The 26,889-nt window shown below is 44.3% G+C and overlaps 1 protein-coding gene across 1 annotated transcript in view; it reads right to left on the reverse strand.

The window, feature by feature from the left end:
- The window catches only part of PAH (phenylalanine hydroxylase), a 47,809-nt gene that overhangs the window by 17,726 nt on the left and 3,194 nt on the right, over window positions 1–26,889 (reverse strand). The window contains exons 3-4 of the mRNA XM_077832770.1: window positions 11,808–11,991; window positions 2,042–2,130 (exon numbers count right to left, since the gene is read on the reverse strand). Coding sequence (XP_077688896.1) covers window positions 2,042–2,130; window positions 11,808–11,991 — 273 coding nt within the window. The remainder of the gene's footprint in view (window positions 1–2,041; window positions 2,131–11,807; window positions 11,992–26,889) is intronic.

Raw genomic sequence — 26,889 nt, forward strand, 5'->3', positions numbered from 1 at the left:
TAATCCTGCTCCCCCTGAAGACCCTGGGAGCTTTGACACTGAATTCAGAGGGAGCAGAAAAGCGATCTTAGGCTAAAATCGAGATCCCAGCCCCCAGTGTGGACACCAAGTGCACAAGAGCAAGCAAGGAAGACTGCTTCTTCCCAGGCTGAATGACGGCTTTGCTGAAACAGCATATGCAGGCTGTTTCCACCCTCCCACCAGAGGGTGCGTGGGAGAGAGACAAGAGGATCCATTTAGCAGCAATTTCCCAGCCTTACTCACGTCCCGCCTCCTCCAGTTCTCTGCATGCTGCCAAGCAGGGGGCTCACAAAGAGAAGAACTTCACTTATTACCACACAGGGGGTGTGCACTCGGACGCATGGCTCCCCCACACATTCAAGCTAAAAATCTCACCTCTTATACATTTATTTCTCACAAGGTTCATCTCGCCAGTGAGGATTAGGCCTCACCTGAAGAAGAGCTCTGTGAGAGCTCAAAGCTTGTCTCTCCCACCAACCAAAGTTGGTTCAATAAAAGGGATTCCCTCACCCCCTTGTCTCTCTCATATCCTGGGACTGACACAGCTACAATGCTACATACTCCCGTCTTTGTCTGTCTTGTCTATTTAGAATGTGAGCTCTTCAGGGCAGGGCCTGTCTCGCACTATGTGTATGTACAGTGTTTAGCACAATGGGACCCCTGTTTCAGTTGAGACCTCTAAGTATTACTCCAATATACAAATAATAATGGTCATTTGGTTAACCCCAGCACAGTACAAGATGAAACAGGATCTGGGGACAACTGTGAAACAACCAGGTATCCAACACAGTTGTATTAGACCAAAGTGTGCTCATATACCAAAAGGGACCAGGTGATCTGAAAAGTTATTCGTTATAGAATAGAATGGCATAATAGAACATTTATCCTATTTTTAGCTCCCACGTCTAGCTAAACGATAGCAATTGAGTGACTCCTAGTTTTTCCTCCTAGCTGCATCCTAAATTCTACTATCCTTTCTTACTATACCATATGCCTCGTTGTGCTTTGATTTTATGAGAACATAGAGGAAACTGACCACTAGCTAAGGAGTTCTGCCAGCTAGAACTGAGCGGTTTCATTCACTTTAATACCGGAGTTTTATTTCTTTTTTTTTGCTTTCAAGAGCAACATTGTTTTACGACATGCTCATCTCCCAGTGCAACAAATGAGAAGGCTCTTGATTCAGTTTGCTGAAGTAATTGCATCTTCTTTCCTTCTGGTTTTCATGTGGCCACACTGAATATCATGAATCATTGTACGTGATACACAGCGCACTTTGAATTAAGCAATAGGTAGGGAATGACTAATCACCCCGCCTCAATTCCACTAATAGCTGCAATTCCTGCTGTGCTGCATGTACCTTGGTATGTTTTGACATGGAAATAAGTTGTTCTTTGGGAGGGGGTGGGAATGGAAAGTATATTTGCATCTAGAAAAGTCTTTAAAACACTTAAGGATTCATGTGCTGACTAGCACAAACAAATGTGCTTTCATTATTTAAATTGCAAGCCCCTTGGAGCAGGGACCACTTCTTTTACTGTGCCTTGCATCATAAATGCCATATCGGCATGCAACAAATAATATGCAGGTGTCAATCAACTATACATTCATTATAAAAGGAAAAAAAGCTCATCATATCCCCATACTGGAATATGGGGAGTGTCAACTTTCTGTGGTCCATGAAGTACAACATGGCCAAAAAATTGTTCGTCAAGATACCACATCCCAGAATCCTTTGCATATGTGTAGTTGGGAGAAAGTGAGTGTGCCTGTGATGACTGGGGGCTCTGGAGAGCCCCAGCTGCCATAATGCTTGGAGCTGCTGGTATTTGCATAAGTTAGAGCAGCCTCCAGACTGATCTAATTTATGTCAGGGACCAGCTCTCAAACAACCCTAGTTATGGGAACTGCCTTTGTGCCTCCCTGGACCACTAGAGTTACCCTGGTATAGAACATGTGGACATGAGAATCCCAATACTATAAAGTTGTTCTTTGTTTAAAGGTAGGACTTGTTTCTTACAGGGTGGTCTGCATCCAGTTCAGCTCCATAACTTAGGATCTGATTGGCAAATCTGTCAAGCTCCTGGATAGTTCTCGGGAACCACGGCACTACAAAACAGAAAAGAAAATACAAATGAGCCTCTTTTCAGTTTAGCTTATTTTGGGGAATCTCATCTAACTCTTTCCATTTCTTTGATATAAATATAAAGTAGGATAAACACTGGCTAGATTCACTGGTACTTTTCGGAAGTGTTGCATTGCACTAGTGAAGCAATGCAACAATAAACCCAGCTTCATGAGCCAGTTAAATTAGGTTTATGGCTGTTTTGCATTGTTAGAGCAATGCAAAGCAGCTGGAGTAAATCCAGCTTTTGGCATTGTTTGCTTGTGATGGTTATTATTTATTGTTTTATTATTGATATTTCTCAAATCATCAGAACATAGGAATTACCAGACTGGATCAGACTCAAGTTCCATCTAGTCTAGTATCCTGTCTCTGACAGTAGCCAGAGTCAGCTGCTTCAGGGGAAGGGGGGAAGAAACCCTGCAAGAGGTAGATATGGAATAATCGGCTCCATGAAAGTCTCATCCAATTCCTAATCTCTGCCACTTCAGCTGGTTTAAGCTGTGAAGGAGTATACAAATTAAACAGCACTCTAGTACATCTGATTAGTGTTGTATCAATTAATGGACATTGCAATAACTCACAAGGTGTCATTTCAAACAGCAGGAACAGGTCTGTTTGTCCATTGCCCCGCTACTTTCAAATGCTTTTGCATCAGTGCACAGTAGGTGTAAAACGCTACCAACATTGATTTCAGAGTCTTTTGCATCCAGCTTGTACTCACACTGCATGAGCATGAGAACTACATGAGATGCAGGGCAATAGAGAATCAGGCTCCATTTCTTTTTATTTGTATCAGAGATAGAAAAATGGCACCCAAATCTCTTGAGAGCAATAACTATAATAGGAGAGGGGGTCATTACAGCTCTTGTGGTGAAAACAGCACTGCCTTTAGCTTGGAAGGCACATGGAGCTCGCACTCTGCATTCGTGTACCTTATTCTCTTCATGCAGGATACAAGTAACTGCCACTGATATCAATGGGGGGTCACTCATCCCAGAGGGCCCGGGAGTTTAAAGTGGAGGGTTCAAGCCCAAGAGCTCTCAGTGTTCTCTCTACCAGCTGAACTGCACCGTGACTTATATGAATTTAGCCTCTTTCATAAAGGTGCATCATTTATCCAAGTGAGTGCCTTAAAATGCTTCCCATGCCCTGCTTTCTGCCCTAAGGAGGACACTGCTGCTGAGTGAATCAATTTTATTTTGTTTAACATTTTGGTTTTTAGTTAATCTCAGCTGCCAGAAAAGCTCTGCACCAACAGCTCTGGAAAGGGAAGTCCTGTATAAATCCTCCAGGGTGCACAGCCAGCTGCAGCGCAATCCCTCCCACAGTGCCCTGCGGATGTTCCCCAACCCTGAGCCGCATGGACCACCTAAGGGATGAGAGGATCATTCCGTCTCCAGGCCTATTCAGTCCTTGGTCTCTCTGCTGAGACTCACAATAAAGAAGGCATTTATGGGGTAGGGTTTAAGTAATGCGGACACCTGCACATCGGAATTGGAGTCAGACCACTAGCTCATTTCACATAGGCCCCAGAAAAGCAGGCTGCATTTATGACTACAAGGTGGCATGCTTCCGTGACATGTCCATCTGTGCCAGGGCAGTGTTATGCACACTAATGTGAGGGTTGTGCTACTGTCTTTGTGCTTTTAGAATTCCTGCCGCAAACAGTTTCTACACATCAAAACAGGCTCTTTTTAGTGCAGTGTTTTGATTTTTTCCCTTTAATGAAAGTGAATGTGGCTTTGTACTGCAGAAAGAAATGGTCTTTGGAGCCCCATGCTACCAACTTTAAGCAGATCTAAGAAGTTAGCCACTAGATGGCAGCAGCAGTAGCATCAAAATCTTGCCCGACTGAATGTATTTGTTTTTTAGCCATAGCTCCATTGTTTCTCTAGAAATATTCAACTACTTTCTGTCAGTAATTTGCACCCCCTCCGATTAAGTAAGCAAATGGGACTTTGTTATGAAATAACGGTTTTACTTGATACAAAAGTCCCTGTCAGCCGACACACTAAAAGAAGGCAAACCTACTACAACAATCCTGGAGGATGCCATTATCTTCTACATTGATTGCCTTGGCAACTAAGCTACTGGCTTTATAGTCAGGAAACCTGGGTTCTGTTCCCAGCTCTGCCAGTGACCTTTTGTGTGAATCACATCACCATGCCCTGCCTCAGTTTCCCCATCTGTAAAAAATGGGGGTGACAACACTCTGTAAAGTGCTTTGAGATTTTGGGAGGAAAAGTGCTACCATGAAGCTACATGTATATTATTAATTATTGCCACCACATATTGCCATTCCCAGGGAAGCTCTAAAATCCATCAGATCTGAACACAGCAGAAAGCCCAGTAGTAACTGTGAAGCCTGCTATGCCCTGTGATGGATTTCAGTGTGTGCAGCTCTGAGACGATGGTCTGTTAGGGATTTTGGAGAGGAACAGGTATTCCTCTGAACTAGAAAGGTTTGGGTTCAAGTAATTGCTGTTCCAAGTGTGGATGAATTAGACAAAAAATAGTATCCAATAAACTTTTATTACCAAAGTTTTTGACAAACTGGTGACTTACAAACTGTGGGGCAGATTCATTCCTGGGCTGGCACCAGCCTAGGAACAGAAGGGAGGTGGTTTGTTTCTCTCTTATGTGGGCTGCTGGTGACCAATATGGAGCGTTGTGAAGATTAGAGCAGCCCTCAGGACTCCCCAAACTTGTACCTTTGCATTAGTGGCCCCCAAGGGGCTCTTGCAGGGACCCAGAATCACCAGGACACAAGTCCACCCTAATCACACCACCTTCAACTACTCCCCTCTCTCCTCTGGCCTCACTTCACCTCACCTCCTGTGTCTGTCCCCCTGCATCCCACCGCCGAACACCCTCTGTGCCTGGGGCTCATGTGGATTCAGCTCAGAGCTGGTGGAGTGGCTCTGTAGTAAGGGAAATCCCTGATGAGGGAGGCTTTATACCTGCCCTATGGTCCATTTGCACCAACCTCACTGGTACAAAGGGGCTGCAGCAGAAGGCTGAAGAGGGCCCTGTGAGTCTTCTGTCAAGAGCTTAGTATTCTCAGCACCCAAGTCAATGGGAATTGAGGATGCTGAGCACAGCATGGGATTTAGCCCCTCTGCCCTATACATACAGTAGGAATCAGAGCAGTTAGAGATGTGAGAGAGCTGCTGGGGTATATTGTCCGGCAATGCAGTTCAGAAAGACCTTCCCCAACAATGCTAGCAACAGTTTAAAAATATCAAATCAAATTAGGCTCTCAATGAATTTGTCAAATATTTTGTTTGCTGACATGTTTTTGTGGGGGCTAGCAAACCAGACATGCTGGCTGTCTGCACTGTGGTTAATGAATTGCCAGAGCAAGCTGTTGCAACAGGGAGCCTCTGTGAAGACTTCAAGAGAGAACATGGGCTGATCAGTAATAAATATTGATTTGTCTGTAAGGGAAACAGCAGCATTTATGGGCATGTACTGGACACCCAAGTGGTGACCAAATTAACATGGGGTCAAATGCGTAATAGGATGCTAATAAGCTATTTATATGTGGGGCAACAAAACGGAAGCCGTTAGGAGTTTCTGCAGAGCTCCTACATTCTGACCATTGTGAGGAGGGTCAAAGGCAGGTCTATTAAATTTATAGCTGTTCGAGGCACAGGTTTGGCCCTTTTTAAACAGATCCAAATGCTTTGGCCTGCCCCAGGGTTTAGCAAACAAGGCTCTTACAGAACCTCAGCCTCCAGCCAGTCTCAGAAATGCAATAAATTGTCTCTGTTTCCCCCTCACACACACACCCCGAAATAGACTAATATTTAATTCTTTTATTCCTGGGCTCCTAGGGGTCTGCAAATACTCAACTTGTTTCCCAAAAGAGTCATGAAGAGATGCACTGTGTTTTCGCAACGAATAACTCTAATTCCACAAAAGGCATTTGGCCAGATGAAACACTTCAGCGCATCACTCATGTGAAGAGCTAAAGTTACCTTCAGAATAATGACATTTTGCTAGCATTTGCTGAGCTACAGTTATATTATTGATCTAAATCTTTTATTCATTGCTTGAACAGGGGAAAATATAATATCTTTTGTCGTACAATTCAGAGAGCTTGGGGAAAAAAGAAAGTAAAAATGATAACTGAGCCCAAATGAAAAATCATCAGTACACTAAAGCCCCAGACCAGTAAAGCACTCAAGACTTGCTTCAAGTTAAGCACCGGATTCGTACATTTTCAGGCCAGAAGGGACCATTGTGACCATCTAGTCTGACCTCTGGCATAGCACAGACCATAGAATTTCACCCAGTGATTCCTGTATCAATCCCAGTAACCTGTGGTTGAACTAGAACTTACTTTTTTAGAACGATATCTCGTCTTGATGTAAAGATTTCAAGTGATTGTCAATCCACTACACATTCTCACTGTTCAAAATGTGATCTTATTTCTAGTTTGAATTCACCTAGCTTCAACTTCTAGCCATTCAATCTTGTTATGCCTTCATCTGCTCGATTAAAGACCCCTCTACTATCCAAGGTCTTCTTCCTGTACTTACAAACTATGCTCAATTCACCTCTTAGCCTTTTCTTCAATACACTATGGGTATCTCTACACTACAGCCAGTGGATGCTTCGTACATTGACAAAAGGAGCTTTTAATTCACTCCAACATAATAAATACTGAGAGGCAGTAGCTATGTTGACACAAGAATCCCTCCATCAACCTAGCCATGTCTATACCGGGAGTTAGGTTGACCTAATTATGGTGCTCAGGGCACGAAATTTTTCACAGCCCTGAGTGATATAGCTAGGTTGATTTAATTTTTAAGTGTAGACCTGGCCTAAATAGATCGTGCACTCGCTGTACAGCATGTTTTCCAATCCTTAAATCATTCTTGTGGTTCTTCCTTCTCTTCGTGTGCTCAGGGGCTATACTGGACCAAGTCCTAGAGGCACTCAACAAATGTCAGGCAAAATGAACAAAAACTATTTAAGCGCAAGCTGAAAAAAGCCCAGACTGTCATAATTAGATCAGTTGAGGAAAGAGGATTTCACTACCCTAGATGGCGCACTGGTCACCAAGAAGCAACATAGGGAAATACTTCAAAATCACCTTTGCTACCCCTGTGGCCCTGCACTGAATTCATGTGAAGTGCACAGCTGAACTGAACCCATAATCTTTAGCAAGGAAAAATCAATCACATTTGTAGATGTAGATGGTGGATAAGGAATTGGCGCTATTGCCCTCTATTAAGTAAATTGCTTCTTTCTTGACACAGATATGTCTCACAAGGAGAAGATTTTCCTGGCCTTTACTTGGCAATGAAAAAGGCCTGTGTCCGCATACAACATAGGGGAGGTCGGCTTGCATGTGTGTGTGGGTGGGTGGGTGTGGGTGTGGTGGCGGGAAGAGGGAAAGAAAGGTGATATTTTGTTTAGTTTTATTTTTTCAAAAAAGAACATCAGCAGATTCTGATGTCAAGATTCCAATGTTAAGATCTATCAGGGATGATTTTAAAGGGCAAGTCAATGTAGACATTGTCATGGCAATGCTTGTTATTTATTAACACTGTCATATATTTGTTTAAGGGACAAATTCAGTCATTATGTCTGCAGCGTGGTCTCTCATTTCACTCTGAACCCGCGTATGCTTTGCTCTCTAATCAGCCTTAGTCCACAGGTGCTGGAGCTAGGGGTGCTACTACACCCTCTGGCCTGAAGTGGTTTCCATCAGATACAGTTCAGTTCAATGGCTCTCAGCACCCCACTATACGAATTGTTCCAGCACCTCTGCCTTAATCTGACTTTTAGGACACAACCCTTCTGAGATTTAAGCTCATGGTGGGCCCTTCCACTAATGGCAAGTATTGAAAGTGAAAAGGGAATCAAGAACAGAAGAAATAAAAATAAAATGATTAATTTGATCTTTTCTCTCTCTGATGATAAATTGTTTCCACTAACAAACAAAAACAGTCATTCCTTCAATCAGAAGGGATCGAATTAATCTCTGCTGCTCTGAAGTCAATAGAGATTAATCTGGCTCAAGAAGACCTTTTGATGAACTTGGAAACATGAAGTGAAATCCTAGCCTTGATAAAATCAATAGGATTTTTGCCACTGACTTCAAGGGAGCCATGATTTCTCCTGTGGTCTTTTTGTTGTTGTTAACGTTTTGAGCTCTACCCTCTGCTTGAATCAGTGCCTACAAAACCTTTAATCACTGCTGCTCAGCAAAAACTTGCCAGGGTCTGTAGCTTTCTTCTGAAAATATAAATTCAGAAAAATGACGTGTGACAAAGAGAGAATATCTGTGATAGCAGGTGTAGCTGAGGTCTGGCTGGAGTAATTAACTCCTGGAGGGAGGCCTCTTTTTTCTTTTTGGAAGAGAAAATTAGGGAAGGAAATGAATCATTAGGTTGAAAACAGAATGTTTGTGCTAAATAAAGTAAGTAAATAGGTCAGTAGGCTAAGAAGACAGAATGTCCCAGACAACTAAGAGGGGAAATACACAGAGGACTGTTTACTATGAACTAGATAAGGGATTGGTTCCTGCAAAGTAACCAGATCGATCCAAAAATGTGTGCTGCAACATATAATAAATGCAATGAGATGTGTAATGTATACAAAGGGAGGAGGTTTCTGTGTAACTTTGGAGCTGTGACGTACCCTGCATCCATCCCCCCTGCATTTGAGACTGATCAGCTCAGCATGGCACTGCTGTGTGCCCAGTAAAGATACCCGAGTGACAAAGGCGGGAGTCGAACTGAGTTCTTGGGAAGCCGAGTGGAAAGAGGACTTGGAGGGAATCCCAACAGTAGTGCTTATAGCTCCCTGTCCAGGCATAACCCTTTGTCTCTTGTCACTTGAATGGAGAGAACTGACCCCAGAGAGTATTTGCTGGAGGCTTCTTTCCCCCAAATGTAATGTCATGGGTCAGGCACAAAGGAAATGGTAAAAGGATTACCAGGATTCATCTCGGGCAGATATTAATGCCCTTTTATGTTGTTCCAAGGAAGGAAGAGGAAGAGCCAGACCAAAAGCATTTGAAGACAATCCTAGCTTAAATCCTATTAAAATCACGTCTGGTATCTGAAGAGGTATTTAGGTATTAATAAAAGTGGGTGTTGTGGTTTCTTTATATGAATCTTCTGGGCCACATCTTTATCCAGGCCCCAATCCTGTGAGGTGCTGAGCACTCTCAACTCTCACTGATTTTAATAAGAACGGACGATACTCAGCACCTCCCAGGATCATGCCCTACTTCCCTAAAAAGGCAAAACTACCATCAACATTGCTGGGAGTTTTGCCTGCGTGAGGATGGGTTGAGCTTGCGCCCACTGAAATGGGTAGAAAAAACTCTCCCTGATTTCATGGGTGGGGGGAGGGGGGCGATTGGACACAAAAGATTTGAGTGAGATTATGGCGGCAAGATTATGCCTATGAGGGGGAAGACTGTGCCTGACTCTTACATGGGTGCACTGTGGGGGAGGAGATGCAGAAGAAGGCTTCCTCTCCTCTTCCCACCCATCAGCCAACCTGCATAAGGGTCAGATAAAGCTGCTGCCCCTGAGCTTGAAGGAGGATACAGCCTGCTCCCTCCATCCACCAAGGGGTGCACAGTGCTCCAGCAGGAGATGGAGAGAGATTGGAGGCTGATCAGCCTGTAGAGAAGGACCAGTGTGGAAGAGATGTTGGAATGATTTCCACTCTCTGAAGGGGCACAGTAATAGATCCCTGCCAGGGAAATCAGAGAAGAAATCTACTTCCTTGAAGCAGAATTTCTCCCTCTACTTGCCCATGGGTTACATTGCTTCACACCAAGCATAGTGCTGGACTGTGCCTCATTGGCCTTAGTCCTTAGTAAGGGCTGCAGGATTTGGTTCGTTGTTATTAACCAAGATTTAAGGGTGTTTTGGGGGTGGTGATGGGGGGTGTTGGAGTTAGCCAGGACAATCAACACTTCATTCGTTATTTTGTTACTTGGTCCTTTATCAGCAACTTTTATGCATTAAACACAATTGAGAATATGGTCACACTTTGCATGAAGGGTCCATTTAACAAAGAGTTCATAAATGACCAGCAGATGTTTTAAGAACTGGTAAGTCAATTGTTAGAGAGTCCAGTGGGTCAACTGGTAGCTTATAACCATCTGTCATACTTTCTGCTGATGGGTTTATAACCCATCTATAACTCATCAAACTACTCATATCTGTAAGATGCTGATAATCATAACACCTCTTACGATAATTAACTCTTTATAAACCACTTCTATGTGGATCCTTACTATGAAGGGTGACTAAGAAGGGCTCCGCTCACTTTGTATTGTGGATTCAAACAATCTGCATTATCTTATTTCACTGCACTGCCTGTCTTCACCTGACTGCTTCCCTGTAAGGGTGATCAAGACAAGGCAGCTTTGAAAAGTGATGCGAGTTCTTCATCCAGGGAGCATAAAGGGCAGGCAGTTGCAAATGTCTCTAGGCCACTGTTCTAAAGCCCGCCTTAGTGACTTAGAGGAGCCAGCCCTCCTTAGGAAGGTGAAAGAGAATCTTTCTCTAGATAGCATTCATTACCAAAAATGCACATTAAGGGCTTGATTCAGTTAGGTGCTGAGCATTCTGGCATTGCTCCAGCAAAGCACTTAAGCACATAATTCATTTTAAACACATGAATAGTCCCATAGATTCCAGTAGAATTACTCACATGCTGAAAGTTAGGTATATGCTTAAGTAACTTGCTGAATCTGGGTTTTACGTAACTTGCTGGAGGTTGACAAGACTAAAGACATTGTGCATGTCAAGCACGGGCCACCATTAAAAAAAACAAGTTTGAATGTAGGTCATGTTTATAGGAATAGAGTAATACCCCTTTAAATAGTTTGTGAGCCCTCCAGTGGCGTTCGCTGTGTTCTAGGAGCCCCCGGAAATCAGTCACAGTGGCAGTGTGCATGTAGCTAGGCTTGGCATGTTTGTGCATCTTTAGCCAACGCAGTCATTTGGAATGCACCTGTGCCGTGCGGTTCCTTCATATTGTTTGCGTGTGTGAGCAAAAGGCAACACTAGATGAATTTGGTAGATTGCTGAAAGCTGTGTATGAAAATACAGCCTTTTGGAACAGCAGGGGCACTGTTCATTTGCAGAAAATGAACATGCCTACAACTTTTTGGAATGGGAGACAGGACTATAAAAATGCTTTAATCAGTAAGTAGCCCCACTGAGGATAAGTGTTTGCAAGGCTGGCCCCTTAATAACCATTCACCTGACTACATATAACTACCGTAGTTACATTAACCAGTTACTACAGCCCTGCTAACTAAGTATCAGTGAGTGCCAGCAAACAGAATATTGAAAACCGCTAGGTGATTATGTATTCATATTCCAAAAGATCCAAGAGACCTCAGCCAGAATCAAGGTTGAGCATACTAGGTACTGCATATGCACATAGAGTGTATGGGTATGTACAACACCTAGTATAATCAAGAGCTTGTCCCAAAGAGCTTACACTCCAAATAGACAAGACAGATAAAGGATGGAAAGGGAAACACAGGTACAGAGGTCAACCAGAAAACTGCTTTACTGAAGGGAATAAAAGTAGTTCAAAAAGGCCGAGTGGTTTAGGCAGATAACACACAATTTTATCGTCAATATTATCACAGTCAATATTTTCTTACCAGCATCTTTCTTCTTTTTACGTGAAAGCTCATGAACTGTTGCTCCAATTTCATTTCTCAAAGTTGCGATGATATCCGTGAGAAGAGGAATATTCCTGCTATCCAGGTTTATGAAGAATTCATATTCATCTTTGTTGACTCGGGAAGGTCTGGACTCAATGTGGATCAGGTTTATACTTTTTTCCTATGAGAAAAGGATAATAGGTTGAATGTTGATACTATATGCTATAGGTGGAATCACAGCATGCTGAAATTCACCTGTTGGTGAATGGTCCACACAAGGCCCTCTACACCACAATAATCTCCAGCAGATGGAGCAGTTGTATAGGGGTGAATTTCACCTCTATACACTGAAATCCCCCCCACCCACCCGTGCAGAGTCAATGCAGGGCCTGCGCACAACTAAGTCCCTCAAAATAGGGCTTAAGTTGGATTTAAGTGATGCATAGGCTTTCTACAGAGGTGAATTTCACTCCCGGTACACCAGGAACAAAAGCTGCACGGAGGCTCTGAATATGCCTATGCGGAGAAGAGCATTTACTCAGAATCAACACAGGATTCAAGAATTCTTTCCATGAAGAATAAAGAAGTGAGAATAAACAAATACATTGAAGTTATTTGCAATTACAATGAAATGAGGGTTGGAAAAGCCAGAAGCGGGGCATCTTGTGATCCAAATCTCAAGGGGCTGAAAATGAAAAGCCATTATATGCCCTCGCTCTGTGCATGCAGTTTCCTTGCCTCATACCCTACTGCCAGTTTATTGCTGTGACTGCAGGGATAAGCAATGGACAATTCGTTTAAACCTGCCTACCTACTCTCTTTGCTCCTGCATTGCAGCCAGCCAGGGGAGCAGCTCAAGTGCCATCTGCCACAAGCTCAAGTATCTCTGCTCCAGCAACACTCAGCTCAGCCCTGGAAGCACATGTGGCATGGCTCCAAAATGCCACTGCAAGCCACCCAGGGCAGCATGTAGCATTCAGGTGAATGGGGAAACTGGAAGGGGTAACAAAAGTCAAGAGAGAACAGGAAAGAATAAAAGAATAGGAAGCCACTCCCACTAAAAATACATAAATTAAAAAAAAAATCACAGAAGAAAAAACAGATGAGAAGGAAAAGAGAAAATGGAAACCGACTAGGACAAGAGCGAAACAAAGGCGAAGAGACAGCAACTGTCATAGGAAACAGCAGAGGAAAGGGCCCCTATTTGCCAATCCGACACTAGGGGAACACCAACAAAAAACTGCACATCAGGAACCACTGACCTAACAAGCTAAATAGATACAATATCTGATTAATAACATCCAAGATACACATTCCAAAGTGTTTTTGAAACACTTCACAGTGTTTCAGTATCTCTGTCCAGTGAGCAGGACTGTTGTCTCTCTCTTAGAGGGGGCTGAATCTTAGGTAGAGCTGGTCAGAAAATGTTTTCTCTCCCATGGAAAAAAGTTTGAAGACAGTTTTTGTTGTGGATCACATTTTTCTCCAAAATTCTTCTGGTTTTCATCAAAAACCCAGAATGTGCAGGGTTTGGTTTCTTGAGAAAAACCAGAAAAACGTAGTCAAAAGCAGAGTTTCTCCCAAGGAAATTTTGATTTACCAAAAAACCAAAACAACAAAAAAAACCCCATGTTTACTTGAGAAAACCCTTGAACAAAAAATGTCAACCAGCTCGAAAAGTAGGATCTAGGCCTGCATTCCTTATTCAGGCATATTCCCACTGCAGCCATTGTTGCTATAGGGTGAGGCCCATAATGAAATTCTGCTTCCCAAAAGGAAGCTGAGACCCATGAAGACAGAGAAAATTCAGGTTTGGGCCTGTCTGCTCCTTGGTTTTGCTCTCCTTTGCTCCCCTTTGTGCTGCATAGTGCAGCGAGGCAGCTGGCCATCAACAACACAGAAATACCTTGCTACAAAAGGCAGTTCAGAATCTGGTAGGAAGAAGCATGCAGGGCACTCTTCTGTGTCTGGAGGGTTGAAAGCCACTGATTACCTTAAGTTGTTTTGCTAAATACCAGTACAGTAAGTTGAAAAGTTCAAAAGCACATTCACCAACGGCTGCTCATGAAAGATACTCCCCAGTTGTGCTGTCTGAATGCAGAGAATGCGTTTAACTGTGCTAAGCCCCAGGGACAATTTGTTTTAGAGCCATAAAATTCTGTGTAGCACACAGACCTTACTTTGTATTTGCTTTTTAGCTAGATGGTAAGAGATCATTACAGTGCTCAAGACTTAGAAGTTAAAATTACTTGCCACTAGATATATTTTTTGACAGAGACCAGAGACAGTGGGCTATACTCTGCTGTCAGCTGGGCCATGGTAAATCCACAATAATGCCAATGAGGTCAATGCAGCAAATGAGGGTTTACACCAGGGGCAGAATCTGGACCCTTAGGCCTTATTCTCCATTGCCCAGACAACTGTGCAAAATGGCAGTAAAATGCCACCAAACCAGAATGCTCTATTCACACTGAGAGTAACATTTTACGTTCACTGTGCACAGGAGCAAACGATTGCACAAAGATTTATTGTTCTGAGATTGTACAGCACCTAGCTCAATAGGTCCATGTCTGGGGGGGGTGGTCCTAGATACTACCATAATAAATAACAAAAAAAAGAACAAGGGAGTGGAGAATGAAGCCCACAGCCTGTACTGATTGGCAGGAGGGAGGGACAGAGGAGTATTGTAATAATTGGGACTACAAATTTACCCTCGTTGTAGGCTCAACTGTAAAAAGTATGTAAAAGTTCATAAAATGTCACAACAACCTATAGTAATAAATGTTGATGAAAATAGGTGCAAAAGGGAGACGAAAAACTGAATTAGTCCAATAAAAAGGCCTCCTGCTATAACTCAAGGACTATGTTAAAATCATGCTTGGTAAAAATAGAAGATGTGGAACTGGAAATTAATGAACCAAAACTGGTGTGTCAGATATTAGGCCTGATTGGTGTACAAAAAAAATGAAGGGATGGGCTATTCCACCCTCCATTCCCTTTGTGGGTCCTTATAGAAAGAGACTTTGAGGGAAAAGAACAGAACAGATGAATGCAACGAGTAAGCTTCATGATCATGGCTGCCTCTCCCACTGTTTCTGGGACTCAGGATCTTCATCATCCTGGTCCTGAGAGATGTCCTGAGCAAACCGGGCCAGAGAGGGAGACCCAGATGACATCACCACCCGTACCAACTCCAGCTGAATCCCAAACGACACTTGAGATGAAACGGGATCAGACTTTAAAAACAGCAGCAGCTTCAGCTCACGTCAACTAACTTCTCTTTCCCCCTAAAAGGACAGTCATTACCAGCTTTGATACCATTTAAGAGACTGTCAAACCGAGGGGTGGGCGGGGCGGGGTGTTCCTTCTAAAAAAGGAAAGGGAACAAGCCTTACTTAATGCTTTACATTTCAAACGCTTTAACTCTTTTCCCTTCTTTTCTATATTGTTAATAAAAGGTTAAAAAGGATGTTTAATGGTGGCTTTGCCATGGTGCTAAGCAGGCTGACGTCGCTGCATACCAAACCCTGAACCTTGTTAAAATTGTTTAATGTTAGACAGTGACTGTGTTGCGTTAACACCTTTGGCCCATATGTTCCATCTAAATGAATACAACAGGGGCCACATAGCAATGCTTTGTCCAGGAGCCCTGGGAGAACAAACAATGGAGCAGGCAGCCAGCACGCGTGCCACTCTAGTGACAGGTCAGCCCTGCTACACTGGCCTCACTCCCCTTGAAAAGTCTTGAGCCTGGGGTGCAGGGTCTTGAAACCCAAAGGGACCCAGTGCCAAGATGCAGGACTAGGGTGGGAGGGCTGTTTTATACCTTCTCCCTGTTTTATCCACCCACACTGGTGCCAGTGCATTCTGGCCTGATGTAAAAAGCAAAAGGAGCTATTTTGCTTATTGTAGTAGCCTGTCCTCTCAAGTTCTACTCATCCAGCTGTACCACTAATGCACAAATACAGAGGAAATCCCTATTGATCTGCTATCGTGTTGTACAGCAGATTGTTTCTAGTTCACCAGGGAGGCAGAAGAGGCTCATGCGGGTTTCTTTTGGTCAGACTAAAAGAGGACGTATACTCACCAAATCAAATTTCCACCTCCTTTACACCAATGTAATTCTGGAATAACTCCACTGAAATCAGAGAAGCTATTCTGAATTTGCATCAACATAAGTGAGACCAGGTTCTCTCCCCCTTCTCTGCACTTCTACACTGATCCAGGAGTAGAGGCCAGAAATTGGTCACATTTGGCCATCTGATAATTCTTCAGTCCTTAGCTTGTATAAATCTGGCACAGGCAGCTCCTTCTCCACTCCCATCACCTCTGTAAAGACTGTATGTCAGGAACAGATGGGAAGGGGGGGGGACAGTAATTATGCTTGCCTGGCAGAGTTTAAATCAGGCTCTACAATGCCCTAATCTGTACAGGGCCAGCCATGAACCAACCTCAGAAACACAGAGGGGCAGCCAGCTGTCTGGTAGCCCACTCTCCACCAGTCTGCTTCATGCTCAGCAGACACTGGACATAGCAGAGACTCTGGGGCAGAATGCGGTCCAAGTGATCTGAAATTCTGATGCATTAAAGGCCCATGGTGCTTAAATTACTCAGGGTCAAAATTCACCCTGAATTACAATCTGATGTCAGAAAGCAATACCTTTATTTCAAACTATCATCTGAAAAAAACAATGATTGAAGGTGTAGCTTTTGAACTGTATATATCCCATCATGAATTATGTAACTTTGCCTATCCTTAGCAATATATACACACACAATTAGCTGTTCACATTTTATTTTCATTTCTATTAAAACCAGTGCTCTTAACTACAAAAACATCTGTTACTGAGTACATTGTAAACAAAACTGATCTGTATTTCTTATGTCCATTTCTCTTACAATCAGTAGTTTGCTCAGAGGAACACAATACAGAAAAACTGTTCTTATAAGACAGTTGCTTGCATAGTTGTTGTAGCCATGTTGGCCCCAGGTTTGAGTAAGAAGAGTTGGGTGAGGTAATATCGTTGACTGGACCAACTTCTGTTGGTGAAAGAGACATGCTTCCTTCAGCTCTGAGAAGGGCATTCTTCACTTCCTGTCCTAAAATCTTATATAATGCAAAACAACAGACTCGAGGATGTAGTGTTATGTACTCACAAACAATTTTTGACTTTCACTCAAGAGGTGCCCGTGTCTCAGCAATGGGCAAAGAAAATCATGTGTGTATTATATAGATATATATGTTTGCCATTTTGTAAAGAGTGCTTTGGGATTCTTTTGGAGCCATATAAATGTAAGTTACAATCACTGTTGTTTTAGAAACAGAAGTTCAGTCACAGAAATTGACCCCTCCCAATTGGTAGTTTTGCAGAATGATGTTTTGTGTTGGTAATAAACACTTTCACTTCAAAATATTTACAGCAGCTCTGTTACTTGAGTTTCTATTCAGCACCCAACTTCATTTTGGTACAACTTCCCCACCTGGTGTCTCCTGATGGTATTGTAATTATATTTTATATGAGTCAGAACTCAGTAGGACGTAGTCTGTGTTGCCAGTTCTTGCAATTTTATTGTTAGTCTCATGATATTTGATGTTTTACTTAAAGCTCCAGCTCCTGGAGCCAAAAGGAGAATTTGGGGGTTAGTGGTTTTTTAAAAAAGTTGTTTTTAGCCCTCCTGGTTGCAGACAAAAGCTTGTAAACTTGACATGAGTATCCTCTAAAAGCTCAGAAACCAGAAGGCAAATAAAAAATACTCCTCCTCGGGTGTATTATTTCTTTAAAAAAACAAACAAAAACCACCCTCATTATTTTTAAGCCAATCTCATGATTTTGGGGCCCAAGTCATGATTTTTGAACGTTCGGGGTTGACAATACTGTAGTTCACACCTTAACGCCTAATGCCCCTGGCTCAGATTCACCCTTGTGCCAGGGACAGAGAGGGGACATCTTGGTACCACAGGGACAGAGAGGGGACATCTTGCATCTCCCCTATTCAGGAACAACAGGGGCCAATTCAGCACATGGTTCAGACTAACTTGTGCCCTTGCTGCAATTGCTCCTCTCTCCGATTGCGGCTGTGCAGAATCCCCCAGGGGTGGGCACACCCTGGCCAGTCCCCCTCCTACCTCAGCAGGCCCTCCTCCTGCCTTCAGCCTGCTGTGGAAAACCTGCTGCATGGGGGTCTTCCAGACGTGGGATTTATGGCTCCTTTATGATTATTTGGCCAACTGAAAGGGGCTTCAGCACATGAGTCAGTCCCCTGTCAGAGTTGCTCCGTTGCAGAGATGCTTGTAAGCGTATAGCTGTCTGCCTTGCATTTATTTAAAGGCACAACACTTGCCATTTATAAGTTCAGCATTATCATGTAGTAACCAGTTATAACAGATTTCACCATTAGGGTCAATGATAGCTCTCACTTTGCGCTATGTAACCCTCCAGTCTTCAGTGGGGTTGCCAGTTCCCATGATTTTAGCCTGAGTCTCACCACAGTTATTGTTTTGCTTAAAGGCCTCACTCCTGGAGCTTAAAATTTTACCTTCCTTACGGGGGGGTGCGGGGGGGGGGGGAGTAAGCATCTAGCCTTCATGGTTGCAGAAAAAAGCCTGAAAACATGATTTTTAAAAGTCTCATGATTTTTAAGACAAAGTCAGGATTTTTTTGGGGGAGGGGGAATCAGTCTCATGCTTTTTGAATGACTGGAGTTGGCAATACCGCAGGTGTCACTGGTGGTAGACGTTGGCCCATCCTTCATTGGAGAGGTTCCATTTTCACACATGTTTTTCACAACTCTATTAGGAAGCCTTAAGGGGGAGCGTTAGTTCTAGGCTACTGTTTCCAACAGCGCATTTGTGTCTTCCCTCTGTGAGCTACCACACGCCCCTGTACTCGATTCTTAAAAACCAAGAACAGCTATCAACATCCATCTGTAGCTTGTTTCCATGGCCCTTGTCACTAAACGACCTCAGACCCATCATGACGTTCCTACAAGGTGGTTGCATAACTACTGAATTTTCACTCAGACACTGAGTAAATACTCCCAGAGGGAACATTTATATAAAGCTGGTAAGAAAGAGCATGTAAAATGACGTGCTGCAGTTTTTAACCCTGACTAGCTGTGGGCTACATTCAAGTCCTATTAAAAGGGAAGGTTTTCAAAAAGCACACATGACAGTTAAGCAGTTGATTCCCATTGAGAGTCAATGAGAGTTAGGAGCCTAATTGCCATTTGTGCCTTTGAATAGCTTCCTCAAAGTCAATGCAGAGACTTTCATTTTGGTCAGGGAGAGTTCGTTTAGGCTCTGTTTGTTTAAGGCAGGGATTATCAATTGTCTCCATACTGCAACCCCCTTTCCCCTACTGGGACCCCACCCTCACCCCTCCATGACACCCCTCTTGTCTAGCTGATATCTAGTCAGGAACCCTTCCATTCAGCAGTGGGGAAAGGGCAGAGTGGTCACAACCTCCTGACACTTCTGGGGAGTTGTGACAACCATTCTGAGACCCTCTGTCCTCAGGCACTCATCACAGCAGTGTCTAAGTGCCAAAGCCCATGAGATCAGAGTTTGCTGAATGTATTAAATACAAATTAAACAGCCATGAATCATGCAGCTTTGTACAAAGCACACAGGGCTCTGCCCCTTCTCCCAATCGCCCTGCCCATTTTCGTGTGGCAGCCAGTTAAACTGAGCCAACATGCCCTGGGAAGTAATCTGCCTTTGGTGCAAGGCTAGTACAGATTTCTCCTCTCCTGGAGCACGGCAGAACCAGGAACCAGATAGTTACTTTGAGTCACAGTCTGTTTCCCTTGTCTGCTCCTGAGAGAAAGGAGCTAGCCACTGCCCCTTGCGCAGGACCAAGGGCAAGGTCACAACTGAGCCTACCTCCTCTTGTGGTTTTGTGAATGGTATTTCTAATTGTCCTTTGCTTTTAATAAAATGAAAAAGCATTCAAAATGCTCAACATTGAAATGAAACATTTCATCTGACCTGAAACTAATAATTTTTTTCATCTTTTGTACCACCGAGAAATGCCTTTTATTTTTGTTTTTTGGGGGGGATAAACACAATAATTTGCACAGCTCTCGTTAGCATTAACTCAGTATGTCACAGTGCTTTCTGTCTTGAAGTTAAATGCTACGAAATGACCCCTCTGCAGTGTCTAGATCAGAGCAGCAAAGGAAGGGTTGATAGCTGGTGCTTGTTGTAGTGGAAATAGGTATACTGGGAGTTGTATGTGCGCTGAAGTGGGAGAGGTCCCATTTATCCCACTAACGTACTGAGTTAAATTCTAGGGACAGATTGCTTTGCAAAATGTGCCCATGCCTGCGTAACCTGTATGCTTTTCCTCTTGTTTTGGAAACAATCCAAAATTCAGCAAAAGCCCAGTACATTCACGATGGTCAAAGAGATAAACTTCAAAGTGGTCATTGTTTGTTGACCACACAGTTAACTCCCTAAACAGAAAAAAAATTACCAGAGTCATCTTTGTTGGCTCAGAAGGCAAAGGGTCTGACTCAGTGTTACCATTTACCTCTGGGCCAGGTTCCAGTATCTTTACTCACATGATGCAACAACCTACTGCATGAGAACAGCCATGTAAATCAAATGTGCTGCACTGTGCAAGCAAAGCGATCAGAACCTGATCCTGAGGGTGAAATTCTGCTATGTGAAAAGAACATTACTCAACAAAAGCAGGGTGATTTCTATTTGAACGTGAGGTAACAGTTTGCATCATACTGTAACCCACACACCTCTTGGGGGTGGTGTTGTGTCAAGACCACTGAGAGAGAGAGAGAGAGAGAGAGAGATTAATGAGTCTGCTCTACAGCCTTAGCTAACAGTCATATGGCTTTTAGCTTATGCAGTAGAGGCTCATGCACTAAGTTCCAGTGACCCCAGGTTCAAACCCGACGATGACCAGGTCTGTCAGCATTACAATATTATTCCACCCTATTTTTTTTTTTTACTAGTAAACATTTTAATCCATCTGGCTCTGGGCAGGATTTTCCTTATTTCACATGGCCAGTATTTAATTCAGAGGTGAAAGTAAGCTGGTAGGCCCCGGTACGGCATACTAGTAAGAGCTGGTGCACTGTACCAGGACCGGCTTTCCGAGAGGACAATTTAAAGCCCTAGGGTAGCGGCGGCAGGGCTCTGGCGTGGGATTAAAAGGGCCCCGGGGCAGTAGCAGCGGCTGGAGCTCCGGGGCCCTTTAAATCCCCACCAGAGCCCCACCACCGCTACCCCAGGGCTCAGGCAGCAGGGCTCAGGCTGGGATTTAAACGGCCCTGGAGCTCCAGGCCCCGCTACCCTCCCGGGGCCCTTTAAATCCCTACCTGAGCCCTGCTGCCAAAGCCTGGGGTAGCAGCAGTGGGGCTCTGGCGGGCATTTAAAGGGCTGGGGCAGTAGCGGTGGCTGGAGCCCCGGGGCCCTTTAAATGCCCGGTGGAGCCCGGCCACCGCTACCCCAGGGCTTTGGCAGCAGGGCTCAGGTGGGGATTTAAAGGGCTCGGGGCTCCGACAGTTGCTACCACAGCGGAGCCCCAGGCCCTTTAAAGCTCTGCCAGAGCCCAGAGCCTGGGGGTAGTGGTGGCAGCCGGGAGCCCCCAGGGCTCCTCAGTAATTTAAAGGGCCTGGGGCTCTGCTGCGGTAGCGGCAGCTGGAGCCCTGGGCCCTTTAAATCGCCCCCGAGCCCCGGGGCTCCCAGCCGCCTCTGCAGCTGGTAGGTCGGGGGTGATTTAAAGGGCCCTGGGCTCCCAGCCACCACTACCGCAGCTGGAGCCCCAGGCCCTTTAAATCAAGATTTAAAGGGCCCGGGGATTTAAGGCCCTGCCTCTTCCGGTTGAGGCCACGCACCCTGCTCAGGACTCCGGTGTACCGGTAAGTCCTCTAACTTACTTTCACCCCTGATTTAATTCATCCATGATTTTCTGCACAGGGATATATATATATATATATATATTTATACCACAGTCTACCACACTGTAAAATCATTCTTGTGGTCAAAGCCACTAGTGACTTCCTACATGTTTCTTTACAGCATAAAAGCAGATTCTGCCACCCTTACTTACAAGGGGCAGTACCTTGCTTTCTACATAGTCCCATTAAGATCAGTAAGACAGGATGAATACTTTTCACCATGACTAAGGCTGGCAGAACCAGCAGCTATTGATGGTATGTGATTGGTCACCTTAGTCACAAGGTACTGCTTCTGCTACCTGACTGGTTTACTCCCAAACCCACAAAGAGCTTTCAGATCCCAACTTCCGAGAGAGAGAGAGAGAGAGAGAGAGAGAGAGACATGAGTACTTGAGAACAGACACATGGGTGTCACAGAAGAGGAATGGTCCAATGGTTAGGAGGCTAGCCTAGGACACAGGAAATCTGGACTCTGTTCAGTTCCAGAGATTTCTTATGTGATCTTGGGCAAGTCACTTAGTCAGTCTTTCTGTGCCTCAATTCTTTTCCCCTTCTGGAAAATAAAGAGACTAGTACTTCCCTAACTTACAGCAGAGTTGTGAGGACATTAAAGATTGTGAGGTGCTCTGATGTTACACTAATGGGAGCCATATCAGTTCCTTAAGATTTGCATGCATATTTGTGCACAGATACACATTTGCAGCACTTCTCTTTCCACAAACATTTTGGCGAATAACAGTTCTCACAGGCATAATGTCATCACCAATCCACTGCTTACTGAAGTTAAGGGAAATACTCCCTTTTACTTTAATGGGGACTAGATTTGGACTGTAGTAAATAAGGACAGGGAAAGAGGCTTCCTTTCATCTCCCAAATGGATTGCCATATAGTCTGGTACTCGCCTCTGGGGCAGGGATAGTGGATACATCGAATCTGGCTCAGGTTAGGTTTGTAACCACTTGCTTATAATGGTGGAGCTGGATTCACAGTTCAATTTAAGAATGAGCCTCTGACTCCATGAGGATTTGGCTCACCCTGCAGGGGAGGATGGGTTGGGGGGCTCACTGGAAAACCTTCATAGAATCCCAGGGTTGGAAGGGACCTCAGGAGGTCATCTAGTCCAACCCCCTGCTCAAAGCAGGACCAATCCCCAATTTTTGCCCCAGATCCCAAATGGCCCCCTCAAGGATTGAACTCACAACCCTGGGTTTAGCAGGCCAATGCTCAAACCACCTTCTGGGGGTGGAAGTAGAGCTGGGTAGCAAATGGTGGCAGGACTGGGTACTGAGTGATGCTTGAGGAACAAATGCACTCAGCCAGCCTGCTGCCTGGTTCATCAGCTCAGCTGGTTGATGACTCCTTCAGGGCACCATTCTAGTGTTCCATCTGGCCTGGACGTTTTGTCCCACAACTTATAAAGCATGGACAAAACACTAGGGCTAGATATTCAAGAGAGCTCAGCATCTCAATTTGCACTCCATGTCCTGAGGTCTTCTGAAAATGTGGCCATTTATTTTGCTGCCTAAATGGGAGCGAACTCTCTTGGAAAATCTGGTCCCAGCTGAGCATGCTCAGCACTTCTAAAAACATGGCTCTATGCCTGTTGCTGAAAACCAAGAGATTCCCAGTTTAAAGGGATACATGGTCACCCTGCTCATGCACCCCATCCTTTGTTGGGGACCAGAATGGTTATCCACGTTGGCTGATTGCACTTCTCAGAGTCACAGACCTGGCTCTGAAAACTGATTGAAAGAATATAAATCAGGAATAAACATAAGACAAAAAACAGATCTACCCAAACCTGGTTTGAATTTAAAGCAGTCAGATGCATAGAAGCAGTTACATAGAAATTATTCAAATCTGGTGGTAACATTCTAACAGATAAAATATCAATTCCTATTAATGGGAGGGGTGCAGTGCATGAACACAGGATATCAAAAGATACCACTTCTGGATACAAGTGGGAATTGTACTAAAACAAGAGCTCAGTTTCAAAGCACAAAATTACACAACAGTGCATATGGACATCCCTCAGTCACAGACATGACCTTGAGGGCTCTTTGCATACAATAAATACAGTGGACCCCAGAAGGACATTGAGATTCCCTTAAATTTGGTGTCACCGTTGCAGGGCTAGCTGCACCTCTATCCCCTTTTGGGTTGCTCTGAGTGCACCCCCTCAGGTGTCCGGCCTCATGCCCTTACCTCCCCTAGGGTGGAATTCTGCAATATTCCCATTCCTAGACCGGGCCATGGGCTTCAGTTCCCTGTGTATCAACCATGCTTACCAAGCAGGTTCGAATAGGATTGGCCTCTGCAACTCTTCCCTTCAGGATTCCGTGACCAGCGGGGTATATAGTGACTAAGCCACCTTCTTAAAACCAAAATGTCATTTGTTTAACTGTAGGAACAAAGCTTTTTGAGAAAACTGATTTTAAAACAAACATCTACACTAATGCTTGTGTTACACAATGGCTTACTGCCCCCTGCCAGTAACCTAAGCAGGCCTAATTCCGCTGACACCTCCAGCAGGTGCCTGGGTTGCAGTCTGGTTCCCACAAACAACTTTCCCCTTTCTTGACACAATGTTCCTTTTTAAACATGCCAAAGACCTTTTGGTATCCTATGCTCGTGGCTGTAATAGGACAGGCCTACCCTACCATTCATCCTTCTGGCAAAGCATGGCTCTGCAGTGTCCCTTCCTCCTCTCCTCCCCATTAGGGACTCTGTAACAGGGTGGCTTGCCCTGTGGGCTAGAAAACCTGGGGCCAAGCCAGCCCTGATTAAAAGATGAATGCCACCTGAGAGAAATCAGGTCATTAAAATATAAAAGGCAGCAGGAAGGGGCAAGGGAAGAGTGTGACTGAGAGTATCTGAGACTACCAGAGGTAGGAGGCCTGCCAGTAAGCTATGGAAGCCTAAGAGAGGCGATTGCATGGCTCTGGAATTGAGGATTGTTTTGGGACTTTGTTCTGTTTTGACAAGCTTTGTTGCCAGCTTGGTGGAGAGAGAATTAAAGAATTTGGGGCTGAGAAGGTGACTAGCAACTTTGTGAATTCTTAAAGGCCCTAATGAAAGGGAAGTAGAGGCAAGTGGTGGCCATGGAACTACAGACTCCATATAAGAATTACAACAGGCTTACCTGTGTTTGTGCCCATGCCAGCCTTGTTTATTAATAAAAGGTTACATTATCATTCCCCCCCAAAACAGAGAGATTTACCCTATTTATGTCAAGCAACAATAGCGCGCTCTCTCTCTCTCTCCTTACAGTTCTTCCAGTTCACCTATTCCTGGGCTCTTCTTCATTGAATGGTTTTAAACCATACTGCTCAATGATTAAATATCCCACTTCCCCCACCACCTTTGTGGCCAGGTGATCTCTCGCCAGGTTCTTCTTCTGGAGGACAAATGTCTTGTCTCAGCATATTATGTTCCCTGCCACCTTTCCCCAGATGCTGAGTGCTCCTTCTCCCTGGAGACAAGCTTCTTCTCTAAACCAGGGACATGTGGTTGGATGAAATTACGGTAAAGTGGGTGCCCAACTGGTTGAAAAACCATAATCAAAGAATAGTTATTAATGGTTTGCTGTCAAACTGGGAGGACATATCTAGTTGGGTCCTGCAGGGATCTGTCCTGGGTCCAGTACTAGTCAATATTTTCATTAGGGAGTATACTCATACAATTTGTGGATGACATCAACTGGGAGGGGTTGCAAGCACTTCAGGAGGACAGAATTAGACTCCAAAGTAACCTGGATAAACGGGAGAATTGGTCTGAAATCAACAAGATGACATTCACTAAAGACAAGTGTAAATTACTGCACTTAGGAGGGGAAAAAAATTCAAAAGCACAAACTACAAAATGGGAAATAACTGCTTAGCTAGTTGTACTGCAGAAAAGGATCTGGGGGTTATAATGGATCACACATTGAATATGAGCCAACAATGTGAAGCAGTTGCAAAATAGGTTAATGTTCAGGTGTATATTAACAGGTATGTCATGTGTAGAACACAGGAGGTAGTTCTTCTGCTCCACACAACACTGGTGAGGCCTCAGCTGGACTACTGTCTCCAGCTCGGGGCACCACAGTTTACAAAATGTGAACGAATTGGAAAGAATCCAGAGGAAAGCAACAGAAATGATAAAAGGTTGAGAAAACCTGACCTATGAAGAAAGGTTTCAACGTGCCCAGTTTTATTTGTCTTGAGTGGGGATCTGATAATCTTCCAACATTTTAAGGGCTGTTGTAAAGAGGATGGTGATCAGTTCTCCATGTCCATTGAAAGCAGGCAAAGAAATAATTAGCTTTATCTGTAGCAAGGAAGACTTAGGTTAGCTATTAGGAAAAACTGCAGAAGGATAGATAAGCACTGCAACAGGTTACCAAGGGAGGTTGTGCAATCTCCACCATTGGAGGTTAAGAACAGGTTAGACAAAACACCTGTCTGGAATGGTCTAGGTTTATTTCGTCCTGTCTGTCTCAGTGCAGAGGAAAGGGACTAGATGATCTCTCCAGGCGCTTCTAGCCCTACAATTCTATGACTTTCTAGGATTAATATTAAGAACTGTGTTTTTAATATTATACATCCTGCCACCTGTCCCCAGATGCTGCCTTCTCAGAACTCGCCTGGAGACAAGTTTCTCTAGCCCAGGACTCTGGCTACCTCTTGCCGGGTTCACTCTTCTTTTTCTCCCTTATCAATCTCTTTAATGTTATGCCTGAAGGCAGCCCTTTCCTTGCTGGTGTCTTTCCCTTTATAAGGCCCATGTGGATCAAAGTTTAAGACCAGAATGGACCACAAGATCATCTAGTCTGACCTTATGTATATCACAGGCCACCAGCACCCACACACTAACCTCAACAACCAAAATTAGACCAAAGTATTACAGCCCCCAGGTGCCTTCCCTTAAGCCCAGCTGAGCAGCAGTAATCAGAGATGCACTGAACCCTGCTCCCTCTCAAAGGGGCTAGCCAGCCTGTGACAGGCTGTTCTGGTCCAAACTAGTTTTGTAGGCTGGCTGAAGAGGAGTCAAAAATTACCACAGCTAATAGAGAAGGGTCAATGCCAAAGCTATCACTCTCCACAAACTCTTGGGAGTAATCAGGAGCTATTCTTTTCCTTTCCTGTTTGTTTCCCCCCGTCTCCCCTCCCCATACACT

The sequence above is a fragment of the Eretmochelys imbricata genome, chromosome 1, assembly GCF_965152235.1.
Source record: "Eretmochelys imbricata isolate rEreImb1 chromosome 1, rEreImb1.hap1, whole genome shotgun sequence".
Classification (NCBI taxonomy): domain Eukaryota; kingdom Metazoa; phylum Chordata; order Testudines; family Cheloniidae; genus Eretmochelys; species Eretmochelys imbricata.